This window comes from Dama dama, chromosome 31, assembly GCF_033118175.1.
Source record: "Dama dama isolate Ldn47 chromosome 31, ASM3311817v1, whole genome shotgun sequence".
In the NCBI taxonomy this organism is placed as follows: domain Eukaryota; kingdom Metazoa; phylum Chordata; class Mammalia; order Artiodactyla; family Cervidae; genus Dama; species Dama dama.
In genome coordinates, this window is record NC_083711.1 from 48,533,553 (window position 1) to 48,555,072 (window position 21,520).

General features: G+C 38.7%; 1 protein-coding gene and 1 non-coding gene across 2 annotated transcripts in view; one reads left to right on the forward strand and one right to left on the reverse strand.

The window, feature by feature from the left end:
• The first annotated feature begins 1,255 nt into the window (after positions 1-1,255).
• Positions 1,256-21,520, forward strand: part of ADGRG7 (adhesion G protein-coupled receptor G7) — a 59,937-nt gene continuing 39,672 nt past the window's right edge. The window contains exons 1-3 of the mRNA XM_061134368.1: positions 1,256-1,613; positions 19,362-19,475; positions 20,513-20,617. Coding sequence (XP_060990351.1) covers positions 1,499-1,613; positions 19,362-19,475; positions 20,513-20,617 — 334 coding nt within the window. The 5' untranslated portion in view covers positions 1,256-1,498. The remainder of the gene's footprint in view (positions 1,614-19,361; positions 19,476-20,512; positions 20,618-21,520) is intronic.
• TRNAG-CCC (transfer RNA glycine (anticodon CCC)) lies at positions 16,081-16,153 on the reverse strand. Its single transcript has one exon. It is a non-coding gene; the product is annotated as a tRNA-Gly (tRNA).

The following is a 21,520-nucleotide window of genomic DNA, read 5'->3' on the forward strand; positions in this document are numbered from 1 at the left end:
AGCACAAGCTGGAATCAAAATTGCCGGGAGAAACATCAATAACCTCAGATATGCAGATGATGCCACACTTATGGCAGAAAGCGAAGAAGAACTAAAGAGCCTCTTGATGAAAGTGAAAGAGGAGAGTGAAAAAGCTGGCTAAAAACTCAACATTCAGTAAACTAAGATCATGGCATCTGGTCCCATCACTTCATGGCAAATAGATGGGGAAACAATGGAAACAGTGACAGACTTTATTTCTGGGCTCCAAATCACTGCAGATGGTGACTGCAGCCATAAAATTAAAAGATGCTTACTCTTTGGAAGAAAAGTTATGACCAACCTAGACAGCATATTAAAAAGCAGAGACATTACTTTGCCAAAAAAGGTCCGTCTAGTCAAAGCTATAGTTTTTCCATTAGTCATGTATGGATATGAGAGTTGGACTATAAAGAAAGCTGAGCACAGAAGAATTGATGCTTTTGAACTGTGGTATTGGAGAAGACTTTTGAGAGTCCCTTGGACTGCAAGGAGATCCAACCAGTCAATCCTAAAGGAAATCAGTCCTGAATATTCATTGGAAGGATTGATGCTGAAGCTAAAACTCCAATACTTTGGCCACCTGATGCGAAGAGCTAACTCATTGGAAAAGACCCTGATGCTGGGAAAGATTGAAGGAAGAAGGAAAAGGGGATGACAGAAGATGAGATGGTTGGATGGCATCACTGACTCAATGGATGTGAGTTTGAGTAAGCTCCGGGAGTTGGTGATAGACAGGGAACCCTGGTGTGCTGCAGTCCATGGGGTCGCAAAGTGTTGGACATGACTGAGGGACTGAACTGAACTGATTTGCCATGAAGTGATGGGACCAGATGCCATGGTTTTAGTTTTTTGAATGTTGAACTTCAAGCTAGCTTTTTCACTCTCCTCTTTCACCTTCATCAAGAGGCTCTTTAGTTTCTCTTTACTTTCTGCCATTAGAGTGGTATCATCTGCCTCTCTGAGGTTGTGGGTATTTCTCCTGGCAATCTTGAGTCCAGTTTGTGATTCTACCTCTGCTACAGGCTCCTAACAAAAAGAGGAAGCTAAGCGATAGGTGACCCTCCAGGTCCACTGCCTTCCTGACTTTTCTGGTTTTTGTTTTTTTCTTTTTTTTCCCCTTCCCTACTTTTTGCTTGTCAGGACATTTGCACTTTGACTCTGTTAGCTATCCCCTCCCTTTCTCCTTTATTGCCCTGAGTTATCTCTCTTCCTCATAACACCAATCATTTTTTGCATGATCCCATTCAGTGAAGGATGAGGAAATAGCAAGCAGACTGTGTTCCTTTTATTAGGTGATTCAAACTGTTTCCTGCCTGATTAACCTCAAAAATCCTTAAAAAATTGAGGATATCTAACAGAACCTTGGGAGAAGGAATTGTGGTTTTTTTAGAAGAGTTTTTGATTAAAGTTCTTGGCTGAAGAAGAAAAGAAGCAAGTTGTCTTTCACCCAGACGTTGGTTTGTGGTTTGGATTCCCCATGGCTTCCAGCCACGCTTGTAACCTCAGGGTGCTGGTGGCCGTCGTGTGTGGCCTGCTGACTGCCGTTGTTTTGGGATTGGGCATCTGGAGGCTGGTGATCAGGATCCAGAGAGGTAATGTTGTCCTGATGTTTTTAACTCAGAGCAAGAGAAGGCTTTGAGCCTCTGTGCTGCCACCTGACATACCAGTACTAGGCTGCCCGCCGTTTATGAAATATAAAAGACAAGGGTCAATTTATGGCTAGCATACGGTTGTAGATACTTGAATATGTGAGTGCGTGTGTGTGTGTGTGTGTGTAAGTGTGCAAGCGATGAACAACACAGTTGAATTGGCCTCTTCATGCTCCTTTAACCTGATTAAATGAATAGGAGAGTAATAATTAAGATCATTAGTAGCACATGTTTAGATTTGTTATGCTAAATCCAAGGAAGGAAAATGGACTTCCCTGCTAGCTCAGCTGGTAAAGAATCTGCCTACAATGCGGGTGACCTAGGTTCGATCCCTGGGAAGATCCCCTGGAGAAAGGAACGGCTACCCACTCCAGTAGAACTGCATGGAGAATTCACTGGGCAGAAGAATCTGGTGGCTACAGTCCATGTTGCAAAGAGTCAGATAGGACTGAGTGACTTTTCACTTTCATTTTCTTCCAAGGAAGAAAAATAGTTTTGGACACACACATATGCACATAATTAAATATATGCAGAATGAAAGTTCATTTCAAGAAGAAAGTTTAGGAATGTTCTCCCTAGGACTGTAAATAAAATGACCATTTTTTCACACAAAGTTCCCACTTTTCAGGTGTTGAAAGCTACTTAGAAATTAAGGTCATTTAGAAAACAATTTTCCTGTTTAGTCAATAGATATTTGTTAGTCACCTGTTACACGGTAGAGCTGACCCTGAGAGAGGGAGGTGAAGGGCAGCAGTGTTAAGCAAAGAATGATGTTAAAGGAAAGCCCTAGAACCTCATAACAGAGACTTTCCGTAATCCTAATGCTAGTCCTTTTCCATAAAGGGATTCAAAGCTGGATGTTCTGAGCATTCCCTTTTATTTAAAATGAGATAGAGAGACAGAGGTGGTTTCTAACGAAACGGTGGGTGAGGACAGAAGATTTCAGGGAGAAGGTTGGGGGACCCACCAGGAACACAGGGCATCCCTGCAAAGATCCACTGTTCAGAGCAAAAGGAGCTGTGAATGTTGGCTGCTTATGGAGTGATAGCTGGGGATAGATTTGGTGTTTCTCCCCCAAAGACCATATTTAGAGAACACAGTATTGGTACGGTTTAGAGAACAAGCAAGAGAAAATTTATCAGAACAAAGACAGTAAAATTTAAACTTGATGAAGATTTGTTTATTTAAGGTTTGTAAAATAATTTGAGGTTTTAAAAAAAAAATGAACTGCAGGTTTTATCCTATTAAGGCTACTAAATTTATAAGACCTTATCTAAAGGATATACTTTTAAGAACTGCCTCCCTTCCTTCCCTCCTACCTCCCTTCCTTCCTCCTTCCCTTCTTTTCTTCCTTTATAAGATATCTACTTTTAAAGGGAAATTTGTGGTAATTTATAAAGACCACAGCTACAATAGAACCATTAAAACAAGGACCAAAGTACAAAAACACTACAAAGAAGAGAACAAGACTGGGGATAGAAAGTAAATGAAAATCAAATGAGTTGCTAAAAACAAATACAAAACATATCCCTGTATTTCCTGAGGGCTAAGAGTGAAAAAGTTGGCTTAAAGCCCAACATTCAGAAAACTAAGATCATGGCATCTGGTCCCATCACCTCATGGGAAATAGATGGGGAGACAGTGGAAACAGTGTCAGACTTTATTTTTGGGGGCTCCAAAATCACTGCAAATGGTGACTGCAGCCATGAAATGAAAAGACACTTACTCCTTGGAAGGAAAGTTATGACCAACCTAGACAGCATATTAAAAAGCAGAGACATTACTTTGCCAACAAAGGTCCGTCTGGTCAAGGCTATGGTTTTTCCAGTGGTCATGTATGGATGTGAGAGTTGGACTGTGAAGAAAGCTGAGAGCCGAAAAATTGATGCTTTTGAACTGTGGTATTGGAGAAGACTTTTGAGAGTCCCTTGGACTTCAAGGAGATCCAACCAGTCCATCCTAAAGGAGATCAGTCCTGGGTGTTCATTGGAAGGACTGATGCTGAAGCTGAAACTCCAGTACTTTGGCCACCTCATGTGGAGAGTTGACTCATTGGAAAAGACCCTGATGTTGGGAGGGATTGGGGGCAGGAGGAGAAGGGGACGACAGAGGATGAGATGGCTGGATGGCATCACCGACTCGATGGACATGAGTCTGAGTAAATTCTAGGAGCTGGTGATGGACAGGAGGGCCTGGTGGTTCGATCCATGAGGTCGCAAGGAGTCGGACACCACTGAGCGACTGAATTGAAGACCAAAAATGCATGATAATAAGTAACAAAGATCCAAGTAACATAATAACAGAGAACCCATGTTTACCAATAAAAACATACCAGCTCTTCAGAAAAGACAAACATTTCCTTGCTCTAGCAGATTTTTTTTTTAAGGTGGCTTTTTATGTAAGGGACATCCCTCAGTTTTGGGTAAACCCAGTGGAAAAGAAGGGGGTTATCATCTAAAGAGAAAGACTGAAATACTGGTACTGTTTGCTGTTACTGTTTTGCCTTGTACACGATATTTGGACATTGCCTTAGTTAGGAAGTTCTGGTTCCTCCACTTCACTCCTTTCCTCTCCACTTCTCCACCACCTCTTTCTATCCTGTCCCATTCCATCTCATGGAAGTATCGAATGCTCTCACTTTAGTTCCTTTACTGGGTATAGAGATGAATTGTTGTTTTTGTTATTTTAAATTTTTGGCTGCGTTTGATTGTCATTGTGACATGTGGGCTTAGTTACCTTGCAGCATGTGGGATCTTATTTCCCTGGCCAGGGATTGAACTAACGAATCCTGCATTGGAAGGTGGATTCTTAACCACTGGACCACCAGGGAAATCCCAAGATGAATTGTTTTTAAACTTATTTTTTTAAGGGGAATGTCTTGGATATCTCTGAGAAACTGATGAAAACTATGAATGTCTTACCTAGAAAAAATAAACATATACATACAATTTGGGGTATATTAATTTTATCACATTCAAAATTTATTTTCAATATAAACAGAATATGTTTCCATGGTTTTTGTTTAATATAATGTTTAAGCAATTATGTCTCTTTCATTTTTATTTTTCATGAAAAAGTAATGGCCTCTGTGAAAAAGTAGAAAAAAATTTAAATTCTGCTGTAAGTAAATTTCAATTAGGAGTTGCTGTTGCTTGGTTACAGAATGAACTTTAATGTATGTATTTCACTATTATAAAACTTACAGTTAAATTTTTTTACTGCAGTATGCCAAAAACTTCACATACCTTCTCTCATTTAATTCTGACAAGTATCTTTGAGGGAGTTTTTTTTTTTTTTTTAATATCCATGTTAAAGATACTTGGCTTTCATTTTGCTGTTGTTTCGTTGCTAAGCCATGTCCAACTCTTTTGCAACCACATGGACTGTAATCCACCAGGCTCCTCTGTCCATGGAATTTCCCAGGGAAGAATACTAGAGTAGGTAGCCATCTCCTTCTCCAGAGGATTTTCCCAGCCCCGGGATCAAACCTGAGTCTCCTGCTTGGCAGGTGGATTCTTTACCATGGAGCCACCTGGAAAGCCCTGGCTTTCATTTCACTCAAGTACATATTTGCTCAAGAGGCAATGATAATAAATAATAATACTTGATAATAAATCAAACTCAGGTGACTGTTTGTAGAGGACAGACTCCATTTTGTGGTTAAAAAAAAAGTCCAGAGAAGTGTTTTCAGTATGGAGGAAATTGGTTTTTAGGCAACTATACTGTCATCTGGTTTTAATCCTGCTGTTGTACACCTCTGTTCTGCTCCTTTCCCAATCTCCCTTCTTGCTTCCTCATATAATCACTTTTTAAATCAAGAAAATAATTCCTATGAAAGGGAGGGAAGAAATTTTTTTGAGGAAGAAATTTTCTTATGTAATTGGCTGATGGGCATGCATTGTTTTAACATCAGGATTAGTGATGTTTAAATTGCTGATCCCATTTTACAAGTCACTTTCTAAAATTAAGAGACCAGAACCTTGGTTTAGTGAATTTTTCCTTGATTTTTGAATTCTAAATTTAACTCCACCCATGGGTCTTTGATGACACATATTATTGAAGAACATCTGTTGTATAACATGGTGAATAAGAGTGTGTACATAATAGCTGTGGAAAAATTACATGAGTCGGGGGAAAAAAGTTGTGCAGCCAGACTGCCTGGTTCTTGCTAAGTAAACTGGAGCAAGTTTCAACATTTCTGTACCTCCATTCTCCTATTAATTATATTATAAATATAATAAACATATAAACCCCACCTTACAGGGCTGTTATGAGGATTAGTTAATACATTTGCAAGTTAAAGATGATATCTAGTACACTATAGGCACTCAAATTTTTCACGTATATATTTTTAGATAACTTAGTGCAGTTTTCTCCACTCCCTGATATGTACCTTGAATAGGTGCCCTTGATCTAGTTTGGACCTTTGGACTGAAACTCAGCTTATCAAGCTGGAGCTGCAGTGAATTTAATTGTAAATTTCAACTGGCTAGCTCAAAATAGAAACAGAAACAGTTCTAAGAACTGCCATAGTTCCCTGCACTTGTTTTTCAATATTTATACTTCACTAGACCATAGGGGAAATTTTTATTCAATCATTTAACTAGTTTATTAGAATATGTAACTAGGTAGTTAATGTTGAACAAATTTCACCTTAAAGGTTATACTTTTTGTATATTATTTAAGTTTTTTGGTTTTTTCCCCCCACTGTGGAGTAAGCTTTCATAAACATTGTCCTCTCATTTAAGAACAGACTTTATCTTCACCCAAATATTTCAAATTCCTGGTGTGGGACAAATGACAGATCCGTGGATTTTTAAATCCCTAAAGACTCTGAGCTAGACACTAGAGTTTCCTGCTGGAATTTCTTTGACTAACAAAAGATATTTTTATTCCCCCACTTACTCAAACTAGACTTTTCAAAATAGATTCTAACTTTGTCTAGTTTAGGAGAAGAAATTGACTTCATATTTTCCCTTTGGAATTTTAAGTATTTTTTTGCTACTTCTTCAAGCAGCATGAAATGTTGAATGTCACATATGTCCAGTATTTAATTTTCCCTGATGTGCAGTAAAGGCATTAAAAATAGGGCTAGAATTTCTGGAAGTATTACTTATTACAACTTAAAAGAATGTGAGGAAATATTACTATCTCACTGGAGTTATTGAAGAAAATTATAGAAGAAAAGTACTACTATTAAGTAGCATTCTTTTTTATTTCACAATTTTATCTATTTTAGTTTTGGCCGTGCAGGGTCTTCATTGCTGGGTGGTGTTTCTCTAGTGGCAACGCTTGGGTTTCTCAGTGCATTGGCTTCTCTCTTGTGGAGCGCGGGCTCTAGGGCAGGCAGGTTTAGTAGACGCAGCGCTTGGACTCAGTAGTCATGGGTCCTGGGCTCTAGAGCACAATCTCAAAAATTGTGGCATACGGGCTTAGTTGCCCGGTAGTATATGGGTCTTTCCTGGACCAGGGGTCAAACCTGTGTCTCCTGCATTGCAGGTGGATTCTTTACTGCTGAGCACCTGGGAAGCCCAACCCTGTGCCTATATCAAATAACACAGACTCATAATATATAAAACAAAACAGGCAAGCTTATTCAGATAAATTTACAACTGGGTTGGTTGAAAGTAATGCTTTCCTGTTAGAAACTGATAGATCAAGCAGAGACGATCAATAAAGGTTCATAAATTTGAAAACTATATCTAACAAACTGGACAGTAGATTTTACATATTTGAATTGCCAGAAAAAATGTCAATTTATTATTTTCAGAAGAAAGTCTTACTGAGTACCAAAGAATCAATCTCATAGATTATGTTCTGTGACTACAACGCAATACAATTAGAAGGTAACATATAAACTAACCAAGAAAATTCAAATAAATGTTGAAAAAACTGTTTTAAATAATTCAAAGAAGAAATCAAATGAAAATTACAAAATACTCAAAAATTCAGTGGAGGCACTCTCTATAACAACTGTGTGCACAGCTAAAAATATAGCTGGAATCAAACATTAAATATTAATTAATATGTGAGCCATCTAGAAAGATGGTATAGATGAACCTGTTAACAGGGCAAGAATAGAGAGGCAGACTATAGAACACACATTAAAAGATGCTTACTCCTTGGAAGGAAAGTTATGACCAACCTAGACAGCATATTAAAAAGCAGAGGCATTACTTTGTCAACAAAGGTCTGTCTAGTCAAGGCTATGGTTTTTCCAGTAGTCATGTATGGATGTGAGAGTTGGACCAAAAAGAAAGCTGAGCACCGAAGAATTGATGCTTTTGAACTGTGGTGTTGGAGAAGAGTCTTGAGAGTCTCTTGGACTGCAAGGAGATCCAACCAGTCCATCCTAAAGGAGATCAGTCCTGGGTGTTCACTGGAAGGACTGATGCTGAAGCTGCAAGTCCAATATTTTGGCCACCTGATGCGAAGAGCTGACTCATTGGAAAAGACCCTGATGTTGGGAAAGATTGAAGGCAGGAGGAGAAGGGGGTGACAGAGGATGAGATGGTTGGATGGCATCACCGACTTAGTGGACATGAGTTTGGATAGACCCTGGGAGTTGGCAAAGGACCGGGAGGTCTGGCGTGCTGCGGTTCATGGGGTCGCCAAGAGTCGGACACGACTGAGTGACTGAACTGAACTGAACTGATGAAGACACATGGGATGTAGGAGAGGGTGGGCCCCATTGAGAGAGTAGCGTTGACACGTACACCACCATGTGTAAAACAGCTAGTGGGAAGCTGCCGCATAACACACCCAGGTGAGCTGGGCTTGGTGCTCTGTGGTGCCCTAGAGGGATAGGATGGGGAGGGAAGGGAGGGAGCCTCAAAATGGAGGGCAATGGATGTATGTATACAGCTGATTCACATTGTTCTACCGCAGAAACAACCCTGTAAAGCAATCATATTCCAATAAAATAAAAATACAGTTACAATGACATAGCTTTAGGCATATATGAAAAATGAAGACAGTTTAATAATAAGCATTCTAACTTTAGAAGTTAAGAAAAGAGTAAATTCTAAAACTATGTGTGGCAGTAATGAAAATAAGGACAAATTAATAGAAGGGAAATCAAAGAAACAAGAGCTGAGATGAACAAAACCAGAAGCTAGTTTTCTGGAAAGATGAATTTAAAAAAAAAAAGATACATTTCCAGCGAGATTCCTTCAGAGCAGTTCTAAGCCTCGCGCGCCTCTCTGCTTCCGGGTCCTCAGAAGCCCCGCCCCGCCGCCTGGGCCTGAGGCTCCGTGTCTCCTCACGCACTCTGGGGCCGGCCATGCTGCTCCGGCTTCCCTGCTGTGAGGGGAGGCTGTTCTCAGTGTGGGGTGAGAAGAGGATGCGGGAGTGGCCTGGAGTGTCCGCCTGTGTGAGCGCAAGGCCCCCTGAATGTGGGGCCGGACGGACATGAGGCGAGAAGGGGTAACTTCCAGCCACCGGCCCTCTGAGGTGGGGCCCCGAGGGACCCATGGTTTCTAAATTCAGACCTGGGTCCTCAGTCCTCGTGAAGGTATGTTTATCACGGCATTCGAATAGCATTTTTTGTTTACTTTTATATAAATGGTAGGTAGGTCTTCATCATACCTTGTCCCAGACCTCGCCTAGGGTTGTGTTGCTGGCGAAAATACAAATTAGTACCACCCCTGTGGCGAGATGGTAATAACTGTCAGGATGGGAAGGTGTACTCTTTGGCTTAGAAATTTCAAGTCTGGAAATTTATTCTACAAATGGATTTGTACAACGGGCAAAGTACAATGTGTAGAATGCAATTTTGAAGCAACAACTGAAAACAACAAAAGTGTCATCGATAAGGGGTTAAGTAAGTTAGGGCACAATCAGATAATGGAATATAATGCAGCTGCAAAGGAAGATGGGGAAGTTCTCTGAATCACGTGAAAAGATTTTTGACGTTCATTAAGTGTAAGAGCAAGCTACAGAAAACGGGGGAAAAAATAAGACTATAGGTTCATATTTGCTTATCCTTGTGAAAAGAAAGATTGGAAAAAATGAGTAGAAATTGTTACTTGTGTATATTTGTGGATGAGGATAAGTGTTATTTTTATATTTCAACTCTGAAATATTAGCTATTAAAATAAGACAGTGCTTTGAAAGAAAAAAAAGACCACAGGAACTAGTAAGGAAACTCATAAGCAAATACCATGGAAAACTTTATCCTACTTTGGTAGGATACTTTGGTCATGTGGCAGTTTTCTTAAAGAAATGTACTCCAAAATGAAGAGACAAAACCAGAATAGAACTGTAACCATTGAAAATTATTAGGTTTTTTTAACATTAAGGAACTACATGCAAATGCTACACACTGACTATCTTAGATATAATTATAAACTGTGATGGGGAAGATGGTTTCAGAATAATGTTTTGTGTAGGTAGGGGGTGAAGAAATATTAATATAAAGGAATTCAAAGGGTTTCAGCTCTTTCTGGAAAGTTTTATTGCTCATACACAGTCTATGGAATTCTCCAGGCCAGAATACTGGAGTGGGTAGCCTTTCCTTTCTCCAGGAGATCTTCCCAACCCAGGGATCAAACCCAGGCCTCCCACATTGCAGGCGGATTTTTTACCAGCTGAACCACAGGGAAGCCCAAGAGTACTGGAGTGGGAAGCCTACCCCTTCTCCAGGGGATCTTCCTGACCCAGGAATCAAACCAGGGTCTCCTGCATTGTAGGTGGATTCTTTACCAACTGAACTATCAGGGAAGCCCTAATGTCTGAAGCAAATCTGAGAGAAAGTTATTCTTTTAAACCAGGATATGGTAGTTAGAGATGTCTTGTTATTTTCTGTACCTTGCATATTTTAAATATTTTATAATTTAAAAAAATTTTCACATTTCCTTGGTTACACAGAGAAGTTTGTCACACAACAGTTACAGTTAAATTTCTCTTGCTAGATTGTAAGCTGTTTGAGATTAGAATCCATATCTCTTTAAAAAAAAAAACTAATTGACTATTTTTATTTTTATTATTTTTTAATTTATTTATTTTAATTGGAGGCTAATTACTTTACAATATTGTAGTGGTTTTTAGAGCAGTTTTAGGTTTACAGAAAAATTAGGCAGAAAGTACAGAGAATTCCCATTTACTGTCTCTCTCTCTCATCACCCCTCCCCCTCTATAGTTTCCCTCATTAATACCTTACACTGAAGTGTTGCTTTTGTTACAATATACAAGCCAATGTTGATACATGATTATTAATATATAGGTTACATTATGGTTCACTCTTCCTGTTGTAGTGTTGTGTGGATTTTCACAAATACATGATGACATATAGTCACTGTTACAGGATCATACAGCATAGTGCACTGTCCTGAAAATCCAGTTCACTTCACCTATTCATCCTACCCTCCCTTCCCCAACCCCTGATTTCTTTACTGGCTCTATAGTTTTGGCTTTTCCAGAATGATATATTTGGAATCATACTGTATGTAGACTGGCTCCTTTCACTTAGCTAAATGTATTTAAGATTCCTCCATATCTTTTGTGGGCTTCATAGATCATTTCTTTTTATGGCTGAATAATATGCCATTGTATGGATATGCTACAGGTGTTTTCTTTTTAATCTATTCATGAAGGTCATCTAGTTTGCTTCCAGTTTTAGGTGATTATATATACCGCTGTTATAAACGTTCAAGTACAGCTTTATGTGTGGGGGCAAGTTTTCACTTATTTGGGTGAATGCCTGGGAGCATCCTAAAGTTTGCAATATACATTTAGGATTAATCTAAATTCACTTTCTAGTAATAAAATATAGTCCCATGGGTAATGCCAGCACTTTATAGCAGATCTTCCCAATTCCTCATTCTCTTTCTTTATAACATTTGTCATTCATTTCATTTATCCATAAGCTTTAATCATCTCATATATCATTACTACTATTACTTTGAACAAACTGCTACCAGATCGATTAAGAATAAAAAAAAACTAGTTTACCTTCATTTATTCCTTCTCTAATTCTCTTCTGATGTAGATCTGAGTTTCTGACCTGTATCATTTCCTTCTTTCTGAATAAATTTCCTTTAATATTTCTTGCAAGGCAAGTCTTCTGGTGACAAACTCCCTAAATTTTTCTGTCTGAGAATGTCTTTCTACTTTACTTTTAAAGGATAATTATTTGGATGCAAAATTCTTTGTTGTTTTCGTTCAGCACTAAATATTTAACTCTACTCTTTTTTGCTTGCATAATTTCTGAGGAGAGTTCCAGGATAATTTTTATACTTATTGCTTTATAGGTATTTTTCTCCCTTTTGACTTCTTCTGAAATGATCTTTTTGTCTTTGACTTTTTGCTGTTTGAATAGGAGGTGCCTAAGTGTAGGGTTTTGTTTTATTTTTAAGTTTTATCTGAGTGAGTGTGTTCTCTCACTCTGAGATTGCTGATTCTGTGATTTGGTGTCTGTCATTTATTTTGGAATATTCTCAGCCATCAAAACTTAAAATGTCTTCTCAGTTCTTTTTGCCTTTTCCTCTCTCTCTGTTGGGTTTCCCTCACAGCTCAGTCGGTAAAAATCTGTTTGCAATGCAGGAGACCTGGGTTCGATTCTTGAGTTGGGAAGATTCCCCGGAAAAGGAAATGGCAACCCACTCCAGTATTCTTGCCTGGAGAACCCCATGAACAGAGCAGCCTGGCAGGCTACGGTCCGTGGGGTTGCAAAGTCAGACATGACTTAGCGACTAAACCACCACCACTCCTTCTCCTATTCCCATTATGTATATGTTATACCTTTTGTCCCACAGTTCTTAGATATTCTATTTTTAACAGTTTTTCTTTTCTCTTTTTAGTTTGGGAAGCGTCTACTGAATTCTTCAAGCTCACTGATTCTTATCAGTCTGCTGATGAACCCAGGAAAGGAATTCTTCATTTCTGTTAGTGTTTTTTGATTACAGCATTTCTTTTTGACTCTTGCTTAGAGTTTCCATTTATCTGCTTATATTACCCCCTTGTTCTTAAAGATTGTCCATTTTTTCGTTAAAGCTCTTAGTATATTAATCATGATTATCTTTAATTCCTGGTCTGATAATTCCAGAATCTCTGCTATCTATAAATCTGGTTCTGATGGTTGACTTGTCGTTTTTTGCCTATCAGCACGCCCTGTAATTTTTAGTTGAGAATCAGACATGATGTATTAGGTAAAAGAAATTGAGGTGCCTTTAGTTGAGGTTTTATGTTAGGCTGTGTTTTCTATTTATGGTAGCTGTAGGTGTTCCTTGCCCGTCAGTCATCCCACCCCTACTTCCCACCCTTTAGGCAAACACTGTTCTGATTGTATCAGCGTAGATTAGTTGTTACCCTTGAACGTCATAAAAAGAACCATATAAGATTTACTCTTTTATGTCTGAATACTTTTGTTAACATGTTTTTAAGATTCATTGATGTTGTGTATCTTTTTATTACTAAACAACTAATAGTCTATTGTATGGATATACTATAATTCATTTATTCAGTCTGCTATTGATGGTGGTTTCCTTTTTTTTTTTTTTTTTTCCTTTTGACTACAATAAATAAAACTTCTGAGTGATTTCCCTGGCAGTCTGGTGGTTAGGACTGCATGGGACTTGGGTTGATCCTTGGTCAGGCAACTAAAATCCTGCAAGCCACAGTGCGGCCAAAAAATAAAAAAAATTTTTAAAACCTGCAAACATCCGAGACTGGGTTCCCTGGGAAACAAATTCTGAGTTGAAGGTTTTAGTTTTACTGTATTAAAATTTTCAGCAGGTGTTGTAGGGATCAGGACGCATGGGGAATGACAGGCAGGATTGGGTGAAAGGAGAAATTGAACTGCAACACAGCTGAAGTTGATCTGGCCCTTCAGAGTTGTCCTCTGTGTATTAGTTATCTTGCTGTAGAAGAAATTACTCCAAAACCTAGTGGCTTAAAACCACAATTATTTATTATCTGTCAGAATTCAGAATTTGGAAGCAGCCTGCCTGCATAGTTCTGGGTTAGGATGTCTCATAAAGTTGCCCTCAGATGGTGGCTGGCTTTGGGGTCACCTAAATGCTTCTTCACCCACGTGCAGTGCCTGGGCTGGGAAGACTCAGAAAGTTGAAAAAGCTGAAGCTCCTCCAGCGTCCCTGTCTCTTGTAGTTCCCCACTTGATATCTCCAGCATGGAGGCTTCAGAGTAGCCAGGCTTCTTACACGTCTCTTGTAGTCTCAAGGCTTCTAAAACATATCCCTCTGAGTGAGAAGGAGCTAGGTGGAGGCCAAACCACTTTTTATGATCCCACCTGGAAGTCACACAGCACATTTCTCCCACTGTATTAGTCAAGACCGACACAAAATTTCACTGGATCCAAGGAGAGAACACATACCTGCTTCTCAATGGAGAAGTGTCATCACTACAAGAAGAGTGAATGAGATGGAATATGTAGTACAGCTGTCTTTGGAAAATACTTTCTTTGAGGCATTGAGGCTGGGGAATGAGACTTCATTCCCTAGCATTGACTAGTCATGGCGTGTGTCACAAGGCTCTTGTATGAGCTGATTCTCTTCAGTTGAGGGCAATTCCTAGAAAAGGATTCAGCTATTTTCTAAGTTGCCAACATCCCTCAAAGCTGGGGGTAGCTCAGTCGGTAAAGAATCTGCCTGCAGTGCAAGAGACCCGAGTTCGATCCCTAGGTTGGGAAGATGCCTTGGAGAAGGAAATGACAACCTACTCCAGTATCCTTGCCTGGAAAATCTCATGGACAGAGGAGCCTGGTGGGCTGCAGTCCCTGGGGTCGCAAAGAGTAGGGCATGACTGAGGACTAACACTTGGTTACTTACTTACTCAAAGCTGGAGGAGTGAGTGCTTCAGTCCTAAAGGTGGCATACGATTGATCGCATTTAACTGCAGGTATTAAAAACATTTTAGTCTCTTTGTGGACATATGTTTCCGTTTATTTTGCATATTTATGTAGGCATTGAATTTCTCATCATATGTATGTGTGTCTTTATTTAGCTTTATGTTAGTACCAAACAGTTTTCCAAAATGGTCATACCATTTGAAATTCTTAGCAGCAGTTTGCTAAAGTTCCAGTTGTTTCACATCCTTAACAATATTTGGCATCATCCTTTTGTAATTTTGGCCATTCTAGTGGGGTGTGAAATGATATTTCACTGCGGTTTTAACTTGCATTTCTCTGATGACTAATATGCTGATCACTTTCATGTGATTAGTGCCCTTCCGTATATCTTCTTTTATGAAGTATGTATTCAAGCCTTTTACCCACTTAAGAAAGTGGGTTGTTTGTGTTAGTAATAATGTGTACTGTCTACAATTTACAGTCCTAATTTATAGTTATAGCAACACTTTCTTTGACAGAGAAGTACTGCAAATATTTTTTTCCCAGCCTGTAGTTTCTGTTTTTATTATCTTAATGGTGTATTTTGATGAGCAGTATTTTGTTTTAAGTACAGTTTATCAATATTTTTTTTTTCTTCTATGTTTAGTGCTTGTTATGTCCTCTTTAAATAAATATCTTTGTCCTAAAGTTGTAAAGATATTCATCTCCTATTTTCTCAATGAAGCTTTGTAGTTTTAGCCTTTATGTCTCAGGTCCATCTCATATTGTGTTTTTTAAAAAATATTAATTTTTATTTATTTTCGGCGGTGCTGGATCTTCATTGCTGTTCAGGCTTTTCCCTAGTTGCAGCGAGCTGGGCTGCTCTCTAGTTGTGATGGGTGGGCTTCACGTTGTGGTAGCTTCCCTCATTGCAGAGCACAGGTTCTAGAGCTCGCAGGCTTCAATCGTTGTGGTTCCCTGACTCTAGAAAACAAGCTCAGTAGCTGTGGTGCCTGGGCTTAGTTGCTCTGCAGCATGTGGGATCTTCCTGGATCAGGGATGGAACTTGTGTCTCCTGCATTGGCAGGCGAATTGTTTCCCACCAAACCACCAGGGAAGCCCTGACATTGTGTTTTGAGCGTGGTATATTATCCAGTTAGTCTAGCACTATTTGTTGAAACGTTTTTCCTTTTCCAACCAGATTGCCTTGAAATCTTTTCAAAGAATCAACCAACTATATATCTTATCTATTTCTAAACTGTTTATTCTATTTCGGTGGTGTGTTTGGCTGTTTTTATGATGATCTCATAATGTTTTGATTGCTATAGCTGTATAGTAAGTCATAAAATGAGTAATGACCCAACTCTTTGTTTTTGTTGTTTTAGTTTTTTTTAGAGTTTAGTTGATTTACAGTGTTGTGTTAGTTTCAGATATACAGCCAAGTGAATCAGTTACATACAGATAACCACTTTTTTTTTAAAGATTCTTTTCCCATATAGGCCATTACAGAGTATTGAGTACAGTTCCCTGTTTCTTTTGGCTTTTCCAGGTCTTTTACATTTCTATAATATTAAAAAAATTTTATTTGACTGCACTGGATCTTACTTGCTACAGGTGGGATCTAAGTTCCCTGACCAGGGATCGAACCCAGGCCCCCTGCATTGGGAGTGCAGAGTCTTAACTATTGGACCACCAGGGACCAGCCCTCCATAACATCTTGAGTTTGTCAATTTCTACAAAAATGGTTCTTTTGTTTTAGATTTTGGCTTTATCAATTTGCGGACAATAGACTCTTGAATGACTATGAGTATTTCATACATACATGGTATATATTTCCACTTATTTAGATATTTTTAAAGTACAATTTTATTTATTTGTTTCTTGGCTTCTCTGGGTCTTTGTTGCTGCATGAGCAGCACTCACGTTGCACTCTAGTTGCAGTGAGCTGGGGCTACGCTCTTGTTGTGATGCGTGGGCTTCTCATTGTGGTGGCTGCTCTTGTTGCTGAGCATGAGTCTAGAGTGTGGGCTCAGTAGTTGTGGCCCTTTGGCCTAGCTTCCTAGCATGTGGGATCTTCCCAGACCTGGGGTGGAACCCATGTCTCCTACATCGGCAGGCAGATTCTTTACTGTTAAGCCACCAGGGAAGCCCCTTATTTAGACCCTTTAAAATTTCTTTCAGTAATGATGTCTTGCCCACATTTTGTTAAATTTATTTCCAAAAATTGTATGAGTTTTAAGCTAACTTGAATGAAAATGATTTAATCATTTTATTTTCCAATTATTTAATGCTATCATGTGGGAATAACTATAACTTCATTTATTTTTTATCATGAAACCTTGCTAAGTTTGCTTATTATTCTAGTAGTGGTTTTTTTTTTTTTTTTTGAGACAGCTTAGGATGTTCTATGTATTTGATGATGTCATCTGCAACAGAAGATAGTTCTACTTCTCCCTTTCTTTATGGTTTTTATTTCTTTTTCATACTCATATCACTGGTCAGCATCTTCAGCAGAATGTTGAATAAAAGTGGTTATAGCAGTTATATTAAACCATTTTCTGTCAATCTCAGGGGTGAAAGTATTCAATGTGTGTGCATGCTCAGTTGTGTCATGTTGCGACCCTAAGGACTGTAGCCCTCCAGGCTCTTCTGTCCAGGGAATTTTCTAGGCAAGAATACTAGAGGGGATTGTTACTTATTTCCTACTCCAAGGGGTCTTCCTGACCCAGGAATCAAACCCTCATCTCCTGCATTGCTAGGCAGATTCTTTACCATTGGTCCACCCAGAAAGTCCAAAAAGTATCTAATATTACACTATTAAATATGTTATTAGAGGTAGGTTCTTCATAGATGATTTTTTATCAGTTTGAAGAAGTTCCCTTTTATTCCTTATTTGCTGAGAGTTTAAAAAAAGTCAGGTGTTTTTTTGCCCCCTTTATTGAAATGATTTTTGAATTTATGATTAGTGAAATCACTATATGGTCTTCCCCCTCTGTTCTATCACATAGTGAATTAAATAATTGATTTTCTACTGTTAAACCACCTTTGCACTCATGGTATAAATCTCACTTTGTCATGATGGATTGTCACTTTTATATACTGCTGGATTTGATTTGCTACTATTTCAAAAAGGTTTTGGCATCTGTATAAATGAAGTTTATTGGTCTGTAATTTTTTTTCCCTTATGATGTTTTTGTCAGATTTTGGTATCAGGGTTATCCTGACTTTATAATATCATTTGGGAAGTTTCTCCCTTTCTCTGTTTTCCAAAAGAATTTATATAAGATGGGTATTATTTCTACCCTAACTCAGCAGTAAAACTGTCTGGATTGGTAGTTGGTTGCTTTCAGGATTTTCTCCTTATTTTTGGTTTTAGCAGTTTTACCATGATGTGTCTAAATGTGGTTTACCCCGTGTTTATTTTGCTTGTGGCTTTACTGAATTTCTTGAATCAAGTTTAAGAAGTTTTGACCATTATTCCTTCAGATATTTATCTGCTCTATTCCTTCTCATCTCCCTTTCTGGGACTCTACTTGCTTATAGGTTAGACTTCTTGATATTTTCCCACATGTCCTAGAAAGTCTGTTTATTTTTTAAAATACATGTTTTCTTCAGCTTTGAGGGGAATTTAGAGCCAGACTTTGTGTCTCCCTTCTATATAGCTCCTTCCTTTCTGGGCTCTCCCTTCGATTTCCAGTTGTGTGGTAACCCCAGATCTTCAAACTTTCACCCATTACGTTTGTAGCTTTCTGCTGGTGTTTCAGCCACTCCTGCTATACAGACTGCGTAGTGCCCTTAGCAGGGGAACTCTATAAACTTGCGATAGACTTCAGTTTCTCTCTGCTTCTTATTGCTGTCCAATGTCCTCAATTAGTTATTTTAAAATCTTTCTCCAGAGTTTAAACTGTCACCTATGGGATGATTAATATGGTACCATCTACTCCATCATTGGAGATTGGACCAGAACTCTGCCTCCTGTATTCTTAAGCTTGGTTAATTTGTTCACCATCCACCCTGTCTTTTGGTTTAGAGTCCCAGTGTCCCCAGCTCAAAATAACCAGTCACTAGATCCAAATCTTGTCTCAGGAGTGCTCCTGAGTTGGTTGATCCCTAACTTCCTTAGAGCCACTGTTTTAGGTCAGGTTCTCATTTAGCCTTTGCCTGGTCTCATTTGCCTCCCAGTCTCAGTCGCTTCCCATTCTGCTTGAGGAGTCTTCCTAAAAAACATTCCTTATGATGTTACTCCCTTGTTTTAAGACCCCCCCCGCCCCAGGCTCCTGCAGGATTAAGTCTTGGTCTGTAAAGCTGCTCACGGTGCCACTTATGTTCTGCTGTTGGCCCACAAACAACCAGTGCTCCCGAGGTGTTAGGCTTTTCTCTGTACTTGAACACATCAGAACTTTCCATGTTTTTGAATTTTTTGCTCTTTGTATCCTGCCTACATTTTATCTGACTTTTCTAGATTTAGTCTTAAAACCTGATGCTAACATCCCCTCTTCTCTGGAATAGTTACCAGTCTTTCCTGGATGGCCTGTCTCTGTCTTCATCTCTCTTCTGAGTTCTTATAGCACTTGTAAATCTGCATTGACATGGTTCGACTGTATCTATCTAATCTATTGACATAACTTCCTGTTTCCTTCAGTAGATTCAAATCTCCTTGGACAGGGTGTTGTATCTTTGAAATATGGTGGGTTTTTTTTTTTTTTTTTTTGTATTCATAGCATTTAGTAAGCATTGTATATCCTGTGTAAATTCTGTGTTTTTTTTGATCATATTACAAATAATATTTTTCAGCAGTGGTCTTCAAAAATAGTGATTTTACATAGAGAAATCAAAGGACACAGACCCCAAAAAAAGAAACGAATCAGTCAGTTCATATACTATTCTGTTATTTATTGTTTCTTTAGGAACAGTTACGCCTTCATCAAGCACCCCTATAGAGTTCTGCAAGAATGGTGGAACCTGGCAAAATGGCAGATGCATTTGTCCAGAAGAGTGGAAAGGACTGAGATGTACAATCAGTAAGTTACTTGGGATAATACTAGGGTGTGAGATTTAGGTGAATCTTCTGTTTCTAAGGACAGCAGCAAAGCTTAATTGCTACAGTAACAGTGGACATAATGATCACGAATTTAAGATTGTTTATTAGCTGAAGAGTAAAAACTGAGTTTTCTTGTGCTATTTACCTGCATGTTCAGTACACTGCCTTTCTTTTCCAACTGTAAAGTTTCTCTGTAAAACTAATGGTTGCTTCTCTTTCTGACTGTGGCATCTACTGTAGGGCAATGGGTAATATGGTTTTCCCAGGTCCTTTCAAATGGTAATATGCCATGGTACACCATTTCAAATATCATAATTCTAACATATTTAACTTTTCTGAAGTCAAGATGCGTCTCCTTGTCCAAATATCTACTTAGGTGAAGTTTTTGTTTTTTCTACCTTTCTCTTGGAGAGATGTTATTAAATCAGTGGCTTGACTTCACTCAATGGTATCCCAGGTTCAAAGTTAAAAGCACGTCTTGATCTGCAGTGTGCTTCGTAACACTCTACACACTTCATGCTGCCTGCTTAGGATTCAAAGCCTTAGAAACTCACTCCTATAATTTCCAACATTCTGAATAGCCAGGGTACCCCCACAGAAACCCATGCCTTTGGCTGTTTGCTTTAACCTCCACCCTCGATCCCTTTGCCACTGTAGGCTCTATATCTTTGATTTTCAAGATTCCAACTAATGTAATACACTATCCTTTCTGATGTGTTAGTGATGACATCCTGCCTATACTGAGTTATAGATTGTGCACATTTTAACTGAACCTGTTATGTAATGTACTAGTTACTGTAATGGTAGTAACTTAGGTAGATAAGAAAATATGTAGTTGCTGGGTGGTCAGTGAGGCCTATAAGCCTTCTGTTACCCTTCAAATTACACTCTATAGGTTTTGAACTTTGGCTTTAATTTGGTTTGAAATTCAGAAAGAAAAATGATGAAAATTAATAATGAAAAAATTTTGATAATGATGAATTTATGATTGAAAAATATTTTTTCTTTCCATTACAGTTAATTTCTGTGAAAACAGTACCTATGGGAATTTTACTTTTAACAGAATTCCCGTGGGAAGATATGGATCATCCTTGCAAGTATGTGACAAGAACACTCTAAATGGTATGTTGCTTTCCCAAGCATCTCCTCTGTCTAGGCATATGAATTGCTATGCGGGGTCATACCTATCATCTCTCCAACTAGTTTTAGATCTCTGAAAGAGGCATTAGGGAAGATTTTGTTGAAGGAATTGGCTCCCTGTCATGATGCCAGTGTTCAGAGTTTTGGGTGTTAACTCACATAATTCCGATTTTCCTAAAAACTAAAATATAGATCAGTAGTAAATTCCTTTTAATTCTTCTTCAATTGATTTATTCTTGAGGCCCCCTCCATCTCCTGGAGTTTGATCAAGTTGAGATCTGTTCTCTCAGTTACATAATTTATCTCAATTTTAAAGATTAGCTAGACTGTGGATTTATGCCATATCTACTTTGAGACTTCATCTTTCTAGGTAGAAATGCAGTTGCGTCTGTCCAGTCCTTCACCTGTTTGAACATTTTAGGTTTTCATCTTGGAACATTCTCTAGCTTCAGCATACCTTTCCTGAAGTGTGACAATGTTTTTTGCACAAAGGCTTTCCGAGAATAAAGGAGCAAATGATATTTTCTGTTTCTAATATGCTTTCTGATGAGATCCAGGCTTTTGATGACATATGTGATTTTAATGCCAGATTGGGTAATATCTTCCAAGAGTAGCCCTTTAAATTCATGGACTCCTTTCCTGATAGCTTAGAGAGAGCCCATTGTGCCATGTGATTTCCCTAAATGTTTAAACAGCTCTTAGTTTGCATTGATTTTCATCTGACTAGTCCTCCTGCCTCTCACACCTTCCTGGGGCTCACCATCCACTTCCTGCAGAACCGGATATCTCAGTAACTAACTCTAGCTTGTTTATGCAAGTGTTTGATTGAACTTCTGCCAATAATGAACCTGAGAAAATTTTCACATTTTATTTAGATATTTATTT